The sequence below is a fragment of the Lemur catta genome, chromosome 23 (genome assembly GCF_020740605.2).
Source record: "Lemur catta isolate mLemCat1 chromosome 23, mLemCat1.pri, whole genome shotgun sequence".
Lineage (NCBI taxonomy): Eukaryota > Metazoa > Chordata > Mammalia > Primates > Lemuridae > Lemur > Lemur catta.
In genome coordinates this window covers 4,715,042-4,733,373 of record NC_059150.1, presented here as the reverse complement: position 1 = coordinate 4,733,373, position 18,332 = coordinate 4,715,042, and the positions used below count along the sequence as shown (strand labels likewise).

Genomic DNA, 18,332 nt, shown 5'->3' with positions numbered 1-18,332 from the left:
AAGTGTGGGCTATAACGCAGGTTTCAGGAGAATGCTGAGCTCCTCTGGGGCTGCCCTTTTCCACTCTCAGAGGTGGAAGAAGAGCAGCAGGAGAGCCCTGGGTGGGGAAGGACTGGGAGTGCCTGCGAGAAGCCCAGGAAAATCTCTCAGGATATTTCCCTGAGAGGGATCATGGGCTCGTCAATGGCAACAATGACCGATGGTGGCCCTCAGGAAGGCAATGTACTCAAGAGAACCCTGACCTTGGTCCCAGTTTACTCCATCCATCCTTTCATTCATTCATTCATTCGTTCGTTCATACTATATGCCAGATGCTGGGCTTGTGTTTAGATCTCAGTCCACCTCTTTGAGCTTTGTTTACCTTGTGTTAAATAGACATAATTGTAGCTGTGTTTCAGGGTTTGGGGAAGATTAAATGAAATGATGTATGTAGAGGACCTAGCCTAGAGCCTTAAAAAATATTAATTCCCTTTTGCTTCCTTCTTCTAGGTCTCCAGAAAGAAGGTATCTCCTTCTAATCCTAGACCCCACACCCCAGTTATCCCCTCGATCCAGAACACATTTGCTCCTGGAAGATGCTGTTTTGTTGAAGCTGACGAAATAGGGAGCTGGAGAAAGAGGGGGCAATGGATTAGGAGAGCGGGGCAGGTCCAGAGGAAATGTAGCGGGCCAGACAGAAATGCCTTGGGGGGGTGAAGTTTGAGAACTTCTTGTGAGGCTGGCTGCTGGCAGGGAGGCAGGGGAGAAAGAAAATTCTCCCACAGGGTGTGTTTCTTAAAGTGGTTGGAGATCTAAGAAGTGGGAGGTGGGAGAGGGAGTGAATCTTTCTGTATCTTGATTGAACATCAAAACAATTTCTATTCTTGAAAATTCCCTTAGAAATACAGCCTCCTGAGGATTGGGGAAGGAGTTTGTTTCTTCACAAAGTTTACCAAGCAGCCTGGCCAGGAGCCATTTGGCAGTTTTCCCAGCAGGAAATTCATGGAAGAAGCAACAGTGCCCCCCAAGATGCTGCAGCAGCAGACATAGGGAGATGGGTCTATAGGTTCCTGCCCAAGGTACTCCTACAGCCCAGGTGCATCCCTGAGATGCAGAGGGGCAGCTCTCCCAGCTCTCCCTCCAGTGACTAAGGAGCTGCCCAGCCAAAGCGAGTTGCCTAAAACTGTGCTGCTCAAGTTGGGATGGCTGGGGGTTCACCAAGTGCCCACAGAAGCATGATGTGTTTAGAGCACCATTTTTATGCAAGGAGCTTTTGTGTATGTGTGTGTGGTGGGGTGGGGGAGGAAATTCTATTGAAATAAACATGAATATTTTGTAAAATAAAATGCAAATTTCATGTGATTTTTTAACACCAAATGTGAGATTTCATCTTGAGTGAGATGCCTTGGACTATGCCTCTTGATCACCTGGAGGTACATGATCATTTTTCTCTCTCTCCTGGTTATTTTGTAAAGAAGTTTGAACAGCCCCTCTGTTTGGAGCTAGATGTTTAAGGATTATTTTAGAGGTCATCATGTCAACCCCTCATCTCCAGAGAGCACTCGCAAACTTGGCTACACACTAAAATCATCAATCAATCAATCAAAGGGATGCCAGGCCCCATCTGCAGAGATTCTGCTTCATTGATCTGGAGTGGGGCTGGGCGTGGGTGTTTTCCAGAGCTGCCCCACTGGTTCTGACATGCAGCCAGGGCCGAGAACCATCTCTCTAAATGAAGGACTGTACGGCCAGAAGCCTAGACACTTTGGACGTACTAAATCTCCAGTTCTGGTTTCTCCTACCACTGTCGGGTATGTAATCTATTTTCTTTCTAAGCTGCCACCACCCACATTCCTAATAAAATCATCTTCCCTCCGATCTTCCCATAAGTTAGGACACAGGGTCCTCTTTCCTACCCCACTAATTAGTGTCTGCCCTGTCACCCAAAATGGGCATTTTCTAAGCATCTACCAGGTGCCAGAGGCTACGCTAGATACTTACAACTGTTTTAGACCCACCCAGTGAGACAGGTGTTAGTCACTCTACACGTCAGGAGTCTGAGGACCAAAGACATGAAGCAAATGCTCTAGGTTTCTGGGACCCAAATCCATTCTGTCTGATGCGAAATCCAGTCCCTTTCCCAGACAACCATGATACGTGACCTTTCCTAAGTAGCCCCTTCTTTTTTTAAGGAGGTTTCCTTCTTTATTTTTTTAAATTTTTTAACTGTTGCTTTACTACAGGGAAGTAGTACAAACACAAAGGGAAGCAGACAACAGAAGGAGCTAGAGTTCCAGAAATCTCACACATTACTAGGAGTCATTATTCTTGGTCTTCATGTTTTCTTTCTTTCTTTTTTTTTTTTTAATTTTTTAGACACCAACTCAAACCAGAGCTTGGTCTTCATTGAACCCTAATGGAACTAGAATCCAAGTTCTTAGATCTTTGGATGGGACCATGGGACGTGTCATTGGTTCTGGCCTTGAGGAATCATCCCCATTCTCACCCGGGCTGAGGGGACATAGAACAGCGCTACTGCTCAGGAAGCATTCTTGGTCTACCCTCCCCCCACTCTGAACTTGGTTCTTAAACTGCTGTCTGAGGACCCAGAGCATCTCCTCTTCTGGGCTGCTCTGTACTCGGCTCTTAGATCCTGACCCTTTCCATGACCCCCTGGGTCAGTAAGATATTGTCCTATGTATCTCCCAAAGATATGTTTTCATGGCTGTAGACAGTTCTGCACTGACCCTGCAGTCACCTCTCTTGCCCTTCTGGGGGATTGTGGTTGATGATTCCAGCTGCCGAGAGTCCCACCTCTGCCTTTGGCTAGCTTCTCTCTGATTGGCTTAAGTTACCCAAGTAGATTTCCTACCCTTTAGTGAAATCCAACTTCTTCACCTTTCATTTATTCAACTGAGGGTTAGAAAGGGCCTAACGTAGGCCAAGAACTTGGCCAGGCATTGTGCTAACTGACAGAGGCACAATGACATTGTGTCGCTCCTCAGGGAACTTGCAGTCCACTACAGTGACCGACGGCAGCTACTGGAGGGCCACCACACAGCAGCTGCTTACTAGGAGCCCACGGTCTATCTCATTGTGTCCTCCCAACAGCTCAGGAAGTCAGGGTTATTGTCCCCAATTTATGAATGAGGTTGCTGAGTCTCACTGATGCTTAAGCAATTAGCCTAAAGTCACAGAGAGAGTAAGTGGTAGAGCTGGAATTTGAACATGTATTTGTGTTCCAAATCCATGTTTTTTTCTTTTACACCGGAGGTTCTACATTCTATATTCTGAGGGACACCAGTGGTTCTGAGTTGATTTGCAGAACAAAGGTGAATATCATGTACTGAGTCACTGAATGACCAAACCATCCAGGCTTCAGGTTTTAGGTTATACCTCTGCCTCCTTCCTTATTCAGGACTCTCTCCCTGAGCAAACCCCCATCCAGACTCAAATGCACTCATACCTTCTAGAAGGTGGTCTTCTGAAATCCATCATGTCATTGTTATGTTAACAATACCAAGCATGCAGTAAAAATAAGAGATGCTATCCATTAAAAGACTAAGGTTGTTTTCTGTCTTAAACAGCTTATTAAAAAGAAATTCTGAAGCCCTCAACGCATGTCCTGGAACTTGAGGTCCTTCTCCAAAGCAGTTGAAAGAAAACATGTCTTTTCTCCTGCTCCAACATCTTCATGGCTCTCATCCTTCTGGAAAGAGGAGACTGTCCATGGCGAGGACTTCTAACGACCCTTCAGTGCCAAAGGAATAGGGAAAAACATCTCTCTTGGAAACTTTGGGAGACCATTGTTGGGAGCCAGTGTCGCCAAGACTTTCCATCAAAACATCAGACTAGTAAAAACTCCCTCTCTGACATCAAGAGTTTTCAGGATGGGCCCACAGTGGGCCTGGATCGTATCACCATGATCATCTTTCTACTGACCTCTTTATAGCCAACTCAAGAATTCTGTTTGGGTGAGTTTTCCATCTTAACCCCGCCTCCCCATCCCTGGGTTATCTGGGATCAGAGGCAGTGTCATAAAAACAGGGTTTGTGAAGTTCTGTGGGGGATGAAGAGAAAGGAGTTGGTAGCCACAGGAACGTCCCCGTGTCTTTGCTGGTGGAAATTTGAGTCAGAAGGCACTTGGTTTCTCCCAGACAGGGTGGGTCCAACGTCAGAGGCAATCAGCTTTGTCTAGTGATTGTGGCTTAACCTGTATTTTTCTGGGTAGGGAGGAAATAGCAGTGGCCTGAACCCCTGGAAAGTCTAATTGGCTTGAAGGTCTAAAGGTTTTCCTGGCCCCGTGGGTGGTGGTTATTCCACCCAGCATTGAGTTCTAAAGACAGACAAGCTCTGTGGTGAGCCAAAAATACAATTCATTTCATAACCCTTTACTGATTACCTCTTAAGTGCCAGGCATTGTATGCCCAGCTGGGGAGAGGGTTGTAGAAATGAAATGCATAGCCTTTTTCTTTAGTTTATTTGCAGTCTAGTGACTGGGTAGTGCTGGTGTGAAACCTCCCGGAAGGCACTGGTGTCCCAAATGGGCCTCCTTCACATGTGGACCCCCTCAGCAATCTGGTGCACATCAGTATCTGATACTTGGCTTGCCATACTTGAGGCCAAGCTCTGCGGGCTCAGATCCAGGAACCGGCAAACAGAGCAGCTGGAATCACAATGGAGGCTAAAACCTCCCCAAGAGGCTAGAAAAACCAACTTTTGAACAGTGAATGGTTCCCTTGGAACTCTGCCTCCTGAGTTGGTCCCAATCATTCCCTTCTTCCCTCCTTCTTCCCAGGCCTCCTTTGAAACAGGACAGATGACTAGAGACCTGGTATGCATCTCACTGCTTTAGAAATGGCCAAAAAACCACATGCAGATGCTGCCTTTTTTGGTGGAGCTGGTTGGAAAGAATCCCAGTCAATATTTGGTCCCCAGACTCTGCTAGCTTTCATTGTTAGTCAATGCAGTGTTGGTCATCATGCTGGAATTTAAAAAAGAAAGAAACATCTACGTCCAATGGGCGAATTTGCCTAGGCTATCTAGGCCTATCTAAGAAGTGTCTCCCAGGCCCAGTCACCAAGACCAACGTCCTCCGTTGAAATGTGACTGCTTTCCGGATTCAAAAATAGTTAGAAAGTTATCTGTGCATCATTTGTCACCATTTGTCACAGTGAGACCATTCTGCTTCACTCATGAGACCAGGGGTCTGCTGCATATACATCTACTTTAGTATGAGCAGGCATTATATTGAAGCCTTCCTTGGGGCCCCAAGACTTAGGACAATGCCTGCCACATAGCAGATGCTCATACTTATTAAGCTGAAATGAACTATGTGCAGGTCAGGAAGAGAAACCCTGTATCCCAGGCCCCTCCCATCTCTATACTTCCCAGACTCAAGCAGATTGGGCCACCATCATTCATTGAGTTTCATCTTAGTTGAGTCCAGCCCTGACAGCCAAACAGTCATCACCCCCTCTGCTAATCTTCTGGTCTACAGTTATTGGAAAGTGTGTGGGCTTTCATGTCTTGTGGACCAAGGTTCAAATCCTTGGTTTACCATTTACCAGCTAGTTACATCACTGAGCCCCTATTTTCAAGGCAAAATGCCTACTGTGGTCGTTAAATGAGATAACAAAAGTAAACAACCTAATGTATAGTAGGTGTTCAGCAAAGGCTCATTCATTATGTTTCATCTTTTTGAAATCTCTTCTTAAATCCTGAGAAGAGGAGTCCCTGGCAAGGACCTTTCTGGCAGCCTACACATTAAGTCAACAGCTTAAATTGTCTGGAGCAACCAAGGGCTCCAAACAAGGGCAATAGCCTGGACACTTCTAAATTCTTCAGATTCAAATCATCTGAGGATTTCTCAGTTGGCATTTTTTTTTTAAAAATAAAGGTGTTTCAGCTGGGCAGGGTGACCCACGCCTGAAATCCTAGCATTCTGGGAGGCAGGAGAATCACGTGAGGTCAGGAGCTTGAGACCAGCCTGAGCAAGAGTGAGACCCCGTCTCTACTAAAAATAGAAAAAAATTAGCTGGGCAAGTAAAAATAGAAAAAATTAGCCGGGCATAGGGGCATACACCTGTAGTCCCAGCTACTTTGGGAGGCTGAGGTGGGAGGATTGCATGAGCCCAGGAGTTTGAGGTTGCTGTGAGCTAGGCTGACGCCATGGCACTGTAGCCCAGGTGACAGAGCAAGACTGTGTCTCAAAAAATAAATAAAGCTGTTTCTTCGATGTTGACATGAGCCAATTAACATGCTTGAAGAGAGAACATTTAGGACACATGAGTTCATCTAAGCTACTGAGATTCTATGTGATCCAAATTATAATACCTCTCACATGTTTTCTTCTAGCCCCTAAATTCCAAATTCAGATTCATATATCCAGGTGCCTGTATGCATCTCCACTGGAATGTCTAACAGGCATCTGTAACTTAGCACACCCAAAGCATAAATTGGTTTTCCATCCAATTCTGTTCCACCCCATTTTTGCCATGTCAGGAAAGAGTATCACTACCCACCCAGTTGCTCAAACTAAATTTCTAGGAGTTGTCCTTGACTCTCCCTAACTCCTTACACCTGAGCCACCTGCAAGACTTGTCAGTTCTCCATCTAAAATATATGGTCGCCTCTTACACTGCACCAGTCCAGTCTGCCATTATCTCTCCTCGAGGCTGGGCTAGAGCCTCCCTTTCTCCACATAGCGTTCCCTCCTGTGTGCTTTATAAAATGCAAATCCAATCCCATGGCTTCCCCTGCTTAAAACATGTTGTTTTCTAAACAATTTAGAATAAAAACCAAACCCTCTGCATGGCCTAAAACTTCCTTTGTGGTCCAGCCTCCGCCCACTCCTCTGACCTCGTCTTCCCCCGGCTCAGCAGCTCTACAGCTATACAGTGGGTACGACGGTCATCATCTCTCAGCAGTGAGCGTCAGCTATGTGTCAGGTCAGGGGGCTCACACACATTACCTTACATAGTCCTGGCTACAACCCAACAAGGTGTTACTAACCCTGAAATTGTTGTGGGGATTAGGTGAAAATATGCCATGCTTGTGCATAGTAAGTGATCAACAAGTGTTAGATTCCCTGCCTTTCCATTCATTTCGAGGGGTGGAGGGGAGGTACATGTAGCCCAGAATAGTCTGCGCTGGTTAGGGACAGAGCTGGAACCAGAGCCAGCTGTCTGGCATGCTCCCTTATCCACTAGTCTAATGACCCCCCTGTAGGGGGAGCTTGAGCCAAGAAGGGCAAGGACTAGCTCTCTGGGGGGACACTTCGGTTGAAGAAAGAGTTAAGAAGCCTCTTACCAAATCCTGGCCCTCCCCATCCCTGCATCTGCCTTTGTGGGTTTAATGAGAAATCCAGGCACTTCACAAGAGACCGTAGAAATAACTTCTAGGGCGCCACTAACTCATTCAGCAGAAAGAGACCCAGAGCTGCCAATGCTTCGGGGAAGACAAGTGAGTGGAAAGAAGGTGGTTTTTATAGCGTCAGGCGGACAGAAGGATTTGCGTGGTTGAGTGTGAGCTCCGCCCCTGCAGCAGAGCCGAAAAAGCCAGGATCCGGGCTCCTCAGCCCCTCTCTTCACAATATTTGATTAGGAATTTGGGGCGGGACCCTGGCCTGGCACAGACGCGCACACTCTCAGTAGACTCTCTCTCCTTTCTCTCCCTCTCCCTCTCTCTCTCACACGTTCTCCAACCCAAGGAGGCCAGACAGAGGGACGTGGTCACTCTCTGAAAGGTTCAACTCGAGGTAAGTTTGGTCATTTTACTTTGGGGTTTGTCCCTTGCAGTTTCATAAAAGAAATAGAGGAGAGGGGCCAGGGGATGGAGGAGGGGTAGGAAGGGGGAAGTCATTGCTCCTTCTCCCCATCAGGGCCATGATTCCTGGGATGCTGGAGAGTGGCAAAGGGGGTGTAGAAAGGAGGGGTCCCGGCATGTCACCTTTCTACAGTTCCTTTATAGGTGTGAGGGGACCTCCAATTCTCAGGCATGACAAAGTGAAGGATGATATCTAGGGAAGCCTCTCCCCTAATGCTCATAAATCCCACCACTGTGGGAATTTGGGCACTTTGCAGGGTAGCTCAAGTCCTGGGTAGCCCTGCAATCTCCCTTACAGAGGGAGTGTGGTACCTAAATGCTGTTATGGGGGAGGGGGCAAGCTTTGTGTAGAGTGTGTGTGTGCGTGCATCCACGTTGCTGGGGTGAAAGGGAGAGGATCAAGAGAAGCACTGAGAATTGGCCCCGTGCAGGGAGCTGTGGATTGAGGTGGGTGTCCAATCCAGCTTAGGGGATGGCTCCTGGGTTTACCTCCTTCACTCTGGTAGGAGGAAGAGCTCTTTCTCTAGAGTGGAGAAATGAAAGAACAGCAGAAGCTCCCCCCAACTCATAGACTGCCAGTCCTAGAAACTTTCCACCTCACAAAACTCTGAGCACAGGAGAGTCTCTAGCATTACGGGATAAATTTGGGAGTATACAACCCTGAAGCAACATTGCTAAGTGATGGGGGCAGGGCAAGGAGAGGCACAAGCTCCCCACCAAACCCTTTCAGCAGCCATGGCTCTAAGGAGAGGCCAAAATGGGCAGGAAGGTGGCTTGAAAAGGAGGGTGGCTCTTGTCTGCCAAGGTGCCCAGTCTGGAAGAAGGAGAAATGGAGACAGAGGCTCACTGTGCCAGGCCTCCAGACAGCCACCTTGGTCCTGCAGCAGCCCAGGGCTGTGCATGGAAAAATGTGCTATTGGCAGGGGGCCGCTCCATCCATCTTCTCTCCTGGCCAGAGCCAGGGACTGGCCAGCATGCCCAGGCAGTGGGCAGTTGAGTCTGCCTCTCACAAACACTGTGGCTCTTTGTCTGAGGCCTGAGGCTGCCTGAGGATGAGCCAGGGTGCCTGCTTCTCTGCAGCCCAGGGGCTGACGCGATGAAGTGGGCCTAAGGGAACTGCTTAGAGGGGACAGGGAGGTCTGGGAGGGATGGTGGCCAGCAGGTGACTCAATTGAGTGTCACAATCAGGGTCCTTCCCATCGGTTCCTTGGATTTGATGTTGGTTTTTATGCCCCTTTCCTTCTCCTGTTTACAGTTGCCAACCCCAGCAAGGCCCAACAGCAATGTGAGGGATATATGTGACACTTCCAGGCCAAGAAAGGTTCTAAGGTTACTCTGTCTAAGAGTGACAGTCTGGAAGGTGCCCACTGGCCACAGGGGTGTGCAGCGCATTGGCTATAGGTAACCAGAGTAGGGTACCCATGCCTGATATGCCACCCCATGGTACCTCATCTTCCATACCTTCAGCTTCCCTCTCAGATTACACCAGAACCCACATTTCTTTCCCAGCCTGCCCAGTTCTCATCTCATTAGCACAGGAAGCTCAAAGGCAACCGGCTGCCAGCACTGTGGGGGCCTAGATATAGACCTGATAATCTAGATGTTGTCACGTGGAGCAGGCAGCTTGGAATAGGAGGGGTGATGCCAGAATTCCCTCCTAAGCCACTTCCCTTGAGCACACACGAGAGTCTCTGATTTCTATTTCATCTTTCAGTGTTCCTCATCCATGTCTCGTGGCCCCACATGGCTCTTGCATAACACCCATGGTGGAGCATGAGGAGTGCTAACATGTTACTAGGCACCACGGAAGAGAGAAAAGCAGACTAACTCAGACACCACACACTGAGTACCCACTCTAGAAGACAGGTGCCACACCTGGGTACCTGTGTCCCCAATCTGGAGAGGATTTGTAACTGGTATATGAAGACCCTGTCCCAGCCAAGTTGCATATGTAGCCACAAACTGCTGAGTCAAGAGTTTTCTCACCCCGCAGACTTACAGACGATGGCAATTTAGAAGGTAGCCCAAGCCTCATGGTGGCTGCAGAGAGACTACATTCTTCCCCAAACATTCAAGACCAGACACTCTCAGCCAAGAGACCAAAAGATCTTCCAGAAATAGTTCAGACATTCCCCTTTGATGTCTCAAGCCACTTTGGAGGCTTCCCATAGACGTGGAAAGAGCCAGAGAGTGTTTTCCTTGGACTCTTAGAAAATATTATTTCCCTGGGGAGTCCAAACTGGATGTGGGTTTGGGTCTGAAGAGCACCCCACTACTGTCACACCCTACCACACACACACACAGGGATTTTTGTGGGCCTTCCATCTTCTGCAACAGAATTTTCAGGGTGCTAGAGGCTCCTAAGGACCTGCCCCTCCAAAAACCACAGCTCCTCCCCCAACCCCCCGCAGTTCAATTTCCTTCTAATCTCAAAGACTCTGTTTCTGTGACTCACTCTATGAACAGGGGAAAATACACTTAGCTCACCCCAAATAGCCACGGTCTGGCTGGACCAAGTGCACAGCCAGACTGGGAGGAGGCACCGAGGAAGTGAGAGCAAGGCTCTTGCTCCTGATGTTGGACGCTGAAGTCAGATCTGCATAGCTCAAAGCCTCACTTCCTCCCTATAGTCCCACTCATGCTGACTTGTTCCATTCTCTCCCTCTTCTTGCAGAGAGACAAGATGCAGTGGACCTCCCTCCTGCTGCTGGCAGGGCTCTGCTCCCTCTCCCAGGCCCAGTATGACGATGACCCTCACTGGTGGTTCCACTACCTCCGCAGCCAGCAGTCCACCTACTACGATCCCTATGACCCCTACCCTTATGAGTCCTACGAGCCTTACCCCTACGGGGTGAATGAAGGTCCAGCCTATGCCTATGGCTCTCCATCCCCACCAGAGCCCCGCGACTGCCCCCAGGAGTGTGACTGCCCACCCAACTTCCCCACGGCCATGTACTGTGACAACCGCAACCTCAAGTACCTGCCCTTCGTTCCCTCCCGCATGAAGTACGTCTATTTCCAGAACAACCAGATCACCTCCATCCAGGAAGGCGTCTTCGACAATGCCACAGGGCTGCTCTGGATTGCTCTCCATGGCAACCAGATCACCAGTGATAAGGTGGGCAAAAAGGTCTTCTCCAAGCTGAAGCACCTGGAGAGGCTGTACATGGACCACAACAACCTGACCCGGATGCCTGGTCCACTGCCTCGATCCCTGAGAGAGCTCCATCTTGACCACAACCAGATCTCACGGGTCCCCAATAATGCTCTGGAGGGGCTGGAGAACCTCACAGCCTTGTACCTCCAACACAACGAGATCCAGGAAGTGGGCAGTGCAATGAGGGGCCTCCGGTCACTGATCTTGCTGGACCTGAGTTATAATCACCTTCGGAGGGTGCCTGATGGACTGCCCTCAGCCCTAGAGCAGCTGTACCTGGAGCACAACAACGTCTACACCGTCCCCGATAGCTACTTCCGGGGTTCGCCCAAGCTGCTCTATGTGCGGCTGTCCCACAACAGTCTTACCAACAGTGGCCTGGCTTCTAACACCTTCAATTCCAGCAGCCTCCTTGAGCTCGACCTGTCCTACAATCAGCTGCAGAAGATCCCCCCAGTCAACACCAACCTGGAGAACCTCTACCTCCAAGGCAATAGGATCAATGGTGAGAGCGTGTCAAAGGGGAGAAGGGGTTGGCTGTCTTTTTCACTTCAAAGACCCTATTCTGAGTGCTAGTGGCAATACAAGAGAAATAGAAGTAGAGGAACCAAGCAGAACGAATGAAGGAAGCTGACAACCAAGCCATACCCCTGCCCAAAAGGTACAAAGTAGCACACACTTACACTCCACAGCAGTGCTAAGAACATTCAAGTGGGGAGTGGGTTGGTTCAGAAGACTGCCCAGGAGAGGTAGGTTCCATTCTAGGTCTTAAGAGATAAGTGGGCATGGAATGGAGGGATGCAGGACAAAGCCATTCTTAGAGAATTGTCACAAAGGAACTAGCCATTAAACAGAGCACCTGTAGAAGACAGCCAGGAAATGCGTGTGTCTGAGAGGAAGGGTCATGTGTTGAGGAGCAGTAAGAGATGAGTTTGGAGAGGGTTTAGAGGGAAAAGTTCATACAGAGGGAGATTTAAGTTCAAATTTTAAGGTCCATCATGGGAGGAAGGTCAGCTGCTAAGAAACCATGGTGTCTATACTTACTCCCTGACCCAGAAGAGGGTGAGCTCTCTGGTTCCATTTGATCTACTCCTGCCTCTACAGCCTGGTCTTGTGTTTTGGTGTTTATTTGTTTTTTTAAACATAACAGCTGGTGGACAAAAATGTGCAGCCTCTCTGATCTGAATGCAGCACTTGTTCTGGTCAGTTCTCCCTGGAGTACAAGGATCCCCTGGTGGCAGGGCCGAGGTCCTCCCTGGGGTAACATGAGCCTGACCACCACAAAGCCTAGGACACTGGGCTTCTTGTTTTTAAACACTTCCCTGCAAATGCCTAAAGAAACCAAAAGTCCTTGCCCCTAAGAACAAAAATATTCATTTCAGATTGAATTATCTAGCTGCTTTTCAGCTCCCTTTCCTCTTAGGATCTTGTGTTCAGAACATGCTTATGTTACCCCAGGGCTTCTGATGTCTTAATCCCAGCTGGAAGGTACTGAGCCAGCATTTAACCTCCCTTCCTCTGTCAGCAAAGTCCTCTTCTCTCCGAGGAAGGGAGGACTCATTAATGACCACTGGCAAACGGCTTTGAAGTGGAGCCCGCTGAGAATGAACAGCACCATCAAAGCACTGAGAGGGACTGAGTTGTCATCCTCTCCCTCTCGTTCCTTTCTCCCCATGTGCTCAGGGAACAGATCAGTCATTCAGCAAGATGTTAACGAGCTGGACAGCCCTCTGAGTGAGAGCGGCTCCAGCCCCAGAGGGCAATACAGGAGCTGACAGTCGGGCAGGCAAGGTGAAGGGGAACCTGTCTGGTCCTTTAGTTTGAAGTGCAAGACACCATTGCGTACAGTCCAAACTGTTTTATTTAAAGCCTCTCTTTCTTTGGGGTCTTCTTCTTATGCCTGGGGCAGAGAGAGGTGCTCCTCTGTGACATTTTGAAGATGTTGCATGCCACAGAGGGTTTGACATTTCCCCACAGCTGCCTGTCACCCTGCCAGTAGTCACCAATAGTTACCTGCCACCCACTCAGCATCCAGGAGGATTGTCACATCAGAAATGTCAGACCTGTATGCTATGCTTCGTCACAGTTTGACCCTAAAAATGTGGCAGCAAAGAGCAGCTGTCATGCGAAAGAATCCATTAGTTAGCACCTAACTACACAATCAGAGCAAGCAAGGGTGGGAAAGGCTTTGTCACAGCATCCTGTCACCTCTCTGCCTTCACGCAGAACCACATCTCCGCTCAAATACAAGGTGGTCCACTGCTTCCAGAAGCTTGCCAGAAAATACAATTACTTTAGTGAAATGTCCCAAGGTCCTGCGAAAAAGTTCTCCTTTCAAACAGCCTAAAACATTTCAGTATCTACTCCAAATCCCTTCTTGTGCCATTTAAGCCTAATCCCCTTTTCTATGTATCATGTAGTCTCTCTCGTAGTCTTCTCTTTAGGAAAAATAACATCAATGCCTTATATTTTTTACATTAGTGAATTAATATATGTAAAGTTCTTGGTCCAGGGCCTAGTACATAATTTAAAAACCAATACATGATAACTATTAGCTTTTCTTCTCATTGCCACTTTGAAGTTGACAGGTAAGGTTTGTGGTGTTGTTTGCATTGCAAAGATAAGGAAACTGAGACACAGAGAAAGCCATCTCTCAAGATCACCCCGACTATGTTGTATAGACCCTGCATTTCTGCCTTCAGTATTAAAGGACCTAGAGCCAGGCATCTTTGACTGGGAACAGTGAGGAAGAGCTCTGATTCAGACCACTAGCAGGGAAACAGTTCCCCAAGCTCAGCCCCCTCTCCTAGGGCAAAACCTAGGGCAAAAGCAAGGGACATCTCCCTGGCATAGCTACTCAGGGACCTAGGGATGGGGGTGTGGATTGAAGCAACCCTCTGGGGGAGGACTTGAAAGAAGAACAGGAACTCAAGGGCAGGCAGGGGAATAAGAGCTGGTTCTCTCCCTCATTCTTCCCTCCTCCACCAGCATCTCCCTCAGTTTTTCCAGCCTGGCAACAGCAAGGGAACACAGCTCGGAATGTTATTCGGAAGTTTTGGGATCCAGTAGAGCAGGGTGGGTACACCAGGAGGAATTTGGAAAGACTTATGTCAGTATTTAATCTGGGCTGGAAAATGTGCTCCTGTGCCTCCAGGCAGAAGCCCTGTGCTATTCACGGGCTTGGGAAAGACGAGCGGGGGAGGGGCTCACAGTGCCCGGCGTGTGGCTAGAATCTATATACACTGTGTGTCTAGTTCCCCACAAGTATGCCCCATATTTATACACCCACATCTGAGATCCAGGATTTTAGCAGACAGTTTGAGGGCTCCAGACTGGGATAGAGAATCCATCACTGAGCCTATAGCTCAGTCCCAAACAGGACTGGAAGTAGTATTTAAGCTGAGCCTCTTGACTTCTTCTCCCTACCCACCCCACTCTGTGTACACAGATAACATAGACCAAGCCCCTGGCCTAGGCTCTGCCCCCAACCTGCCCACTCAGAGGCACTTAATCTATTCCTTGGGACCAGAAAGGAAACATCCAAAAAAGCATTCCGGATCTTCTATCCCACTGCGAGTGTTCTCAAAGAAGGGTATTTCCCATTCTCCCCCTGTCTTCCCAGGGTCTACTCTTCGGGCCTAGATTTTCTGACTTATGTTCGCAGCACAAGTTAACTTGCTGCAAGCTTACCCCGTCTTGTCTGGGTCAGTTCTTTACAGAGACTGAAAATAATTGATAATGTTAATTTAAAAACATTTTCTTCATCAGCCTATTTAAGCTCTCCATACTGTCTTCCTTGAACCTTCATTTTCATGCCCATAACCTCCCCCAAGGGGAGCCTCCACAGTCACCCCTAGGCAGAGAGCTAGCAAGGCCTTCCTCCTGCTCCTCCTGCCTGGCCCCAGACGGATGCCCAGCTCCTGACCACCACTGCACGCTCAGGGACAGCTCTGGTGGAACCAAAGCAAGCCTCAGCTCCAGGTCTGCTCAAGTGTTACAGCCGCCAGGGATGTACCCATGCTTGCTCTTACCTTCAGGACTCCACGGCTAACTTCCTCCAAACCCCCTTTGCAGAGAATGACAAGAACAATTTTCCTGAAAGCCTCATTCCCCACGTCGAAGGCAGCCCTTAGAGGCTTCAGCAGCTTTCAGTGCTGACTTTTGCTGTCCCTGCTGGAGTTTTAGCTGAGTTCTTGTTTTTGATTTTTTTTTCCTTTTAAGTTACTGAACCAGTAGAGTGGACACAGAAGTGGTTGATTTGTCAGAGAGGACAACCAGAGGGAGAACAGAGTGAATGGCAGCAGAAGAATTTATGTTAAAACCAAACAGAACTATTGTATCTATTAGGGGTCTGTGGTTTAGGAGGAAATCTCCCCAAAAGGGGACTCTTTTGAGGTTTAAAAAAATAGGTAGGCCATAAAAATGTTAAACACAAGAGGCATGGAAATTATTTACCTGACTTTTGAGGTCCATGGCAGCCCCAGTACTCTGTGAGTTTCCAGCTTTAACTCAGAGCCTTGCTCATTCCTCTGGCAGTACCCAGAACGTAGCTGTGCAACCCCCTCAAAGCTCTGCCTGCAAAGATGCTTGTCTCTCCGCCCAGGCTTTCTCTCTTTAATTTCCTGCCACTTTCTCTATTTGCAAAATGGCAGGAGATATTTAAGTCCCTCCATTTTCCCAGTTTTCCTTCTCATAGCAATTCAGAAAAGCCCTCCCTCTCCAAAAGCAATCAAGCGCTAAGTGTCCACGGCTGGTCTTTGGCTACAATCTGCTTCCCCCTGCTGCCCACAGGAAAAAACAAAAGCGAACAAACCAAAACCAAACCAAACCAAACCAAACCAAAACAAAACAAAACAAAACAAAACAAAACAAAACAAAAAAACAGGTCCTGGAGGGAAGGACTTTCAAGTGTCTGCAAAGCAATGTACAGGTGGGGCTGGGGCGTGAGGTGATTAGGAAGCCAAGCTGCAGGTGCAGCCACAGCCCCGACTCTGTCCCTAGCTCTGCCCGCTAGCGCTCTGATTCCAGTCCTGGAAAAACGTCTACCTCACCGCCCCCCGCCCCAAGTTCGACCCCTTGTGTCAAAAGGCCTTATCTAAGCAGCCCCACGGACGCTGTCTAACCTCACTGTGGACCCGGGTCCCTGATCTGGGCGTCTCGCGCGCCACCCCTGCTCCTCCTGTTCCCACAGAGTTCTCCATCAGCAGCTTCTGCACCGTGGTGGACGTCGTGAACTTCTCCAAGCTGCAGGTGCTGCGCCTGGACGGGAACGAGATCAAGCGCAGCGCGATGCCGGCGGACGCGCCCCTCTGCCTGCGCCTCGCCAGCCTCATCGAGATCTGAGCAGCCCTCGCGCCGGGCACCGGGCGGAGAGCCCCCGCTGCCCCACTGCATTTGGCTTGATGGTTTGGTTTGGCTTTTGCTGGAAGGTCTGGGACAAACCATGTGACAGAAGTCCAAGGGCTCTCTCTGTAGTCTTCTTCCCTGTAGGCAGGGTTGGGTGGGGTCAGGGACAGGTGGCCTTCTGCTGAGCACATTGGCAGAAGCTCTCTCTTTTCCAGGGACAGCAGTGGAATCATTCCTGGAAGTTCCAACCCCAGAAATTTCACTACTCTTCTTCCTGATCATCTGATGCCGTGGAACTTTAAGTTGCTTGAGCAATAGTTCGCAATTGTACTTTTCCAACATTCTCTGACTCTCTGTGAGTAGCGCTTGACAGCTCACCCTATGTGTTGGGCTGGCCGTGCAGTTACTCTGGGCTCCTATTCGTTGCTCCTCAAAATATACCTCTTGCCCAGCCACCTCCTCCCAAGTCCACCCCATCGGCTCACCTTCCTCCACAGATGCCTCTTCTATGCCTTAGGTGGAGTCAGGAGACCCCAAGGCATGTGAGCATCTGCCCAGCGACCTGTGGAGAGAACCCACACTTTTGTCTGAGGTTGAAAGGATACTAAGAGTCACCTCTACACCTCCCTAACCACACCCCTTGAAAGCCACCAGATTAAAGGTCACCAGCATGATGATAATATTCGTGGCCTGGTATAGGAAGGGACAACCAACCTCAGGCGTAAGTAAATGTATGGGGCTACATTTTAGCAGCTGGGTAGCTCTTTGAAGATGGATCAGACTTCAGGAGAGGAAAGGCCAGACTTGGCTTGTCATCGGCATCCATAACAGGGCAAACATGCTGAGTTGAGGAAGCAGCCCCAGTAGTTCCATTCTTGCCCAGTACTTTCTGCATTCCCAAGACCACCCTACTTGGGCCTTTATCCTCAAAGGTGGAGGCCAGGTGGTTTTCAAAGCATGCAAAAAAATAGTTTGTCCTTTCCTTTTATCCAAGCAGGAAGGTTCTATATCCTAATGATAAAGACAGACTCCAACCAGCCCTGGATTTGCCTGCTAGACCAAAGGAGGATAGAAGGACGTGGTTAATCTATATTATCTGATTTGTCCTAAGGCCAGAGTTAAAAGTACCAGTTCTGGCTGAGGTCCGTGAAGCCCATGGAACCCAGGCCAGGCAGCCAAATCTCGCCTGTGCTGGGCACAAAATCCTCTGCTTTCACATCTCTGAGCTACACCCTCATTACTGAAGATGCTGTTGCTTTATAGCTTGGCTGGAGAGCAGTTAATTCTTCCCATTTCTAAAAGGTAATGTTGCCTGGGGCTTAACCCACTTGATCTTTTGGGCACTGTTGGGATGGAGCCATCTGGGCAGGCAGGGCAAGGACTGGTTGAGGAAAATTAGCTCGAGTCTGGTCCCTGCCGAGATGCCGTGACATCCCTGATACTGTGTATGCTTTGAAGCAGCTTTCCTGAGACGGGAAGGGGGGGATCCTTGGACTATGTTCTTGGCTCCAGACCCTGAAATCCACAAAAGCCAAACCAGCTCATTTCAACAAAGGAGCTCTGATGCGAGGGGCAAGGCTGCCCTCTGCCCCAGGGCTCTTCAGAAAGCACCTGCATGTGGACACCATCATGCCTCTATAAAGAATCCTTACTACAGGAAAGCATGAGTGGTGGCTAACCTGACCAATAAAGTCATTTTACGATTGCATCTGCAAGAATGGAGTCATTTAAACCAGACTACAGGAGGGTTACTTTAGGGGGACCTAGTGGGATCACATAGCCCTTGGACTGAATCCTTCTCTTTCTCATCTATTCTGTTTGGGCAGATGTAGCTAAGAGGCTAAAAAGGAACCTGTATAAGAGCTATAGGTAGCAACTTTTATGTTCTGGAAGTTCTTCCTTAAGTCTATCTTCAACCCTACTATCTGCACATTCCCTTTCATTTAGTCCCCAACAAATAAAGAATAACTGGTTTTTTTCAATCCTTTCAATATTTTTCTCCTTCCACCACCACCCTCTCTCG

The 18,332-nt window shown here is 48.8% G+C and overlaps 1 protein-coding gene across 1 annotated transcript; it reads left to right on the top strand.

Moving 5' to 3' along the window:
• The first annotated feature begins 7,653 nt into the window (after nucleotides 1–7,653).
• On the top strand, nucleotides 7,654–18,017 carry FMOD (fibromodulin). Its single transcript, XM_045536288.1, has 3 exons — nucleotides 7,654–7,738; nucleotides 10,481–11,468; nucleotides 16,155–18,017. Exons 2-3 carry the CDS (start codon nucleotides 10,490–10,492, stop codon nucleotides 16,304–16,306), a joined length of 1,131 nt encoding a protein of 376 aa, XP_045392244.1. The 5' UTR covers nucleotides 7,654–7,738; nucleotides 10,481–10,489; the 3' UTR covers nucleotides 16,307–18,017.
• The last annotated feature ends 315 nt before the right edge of the window (nucleotides 18,018–18,332 follow it).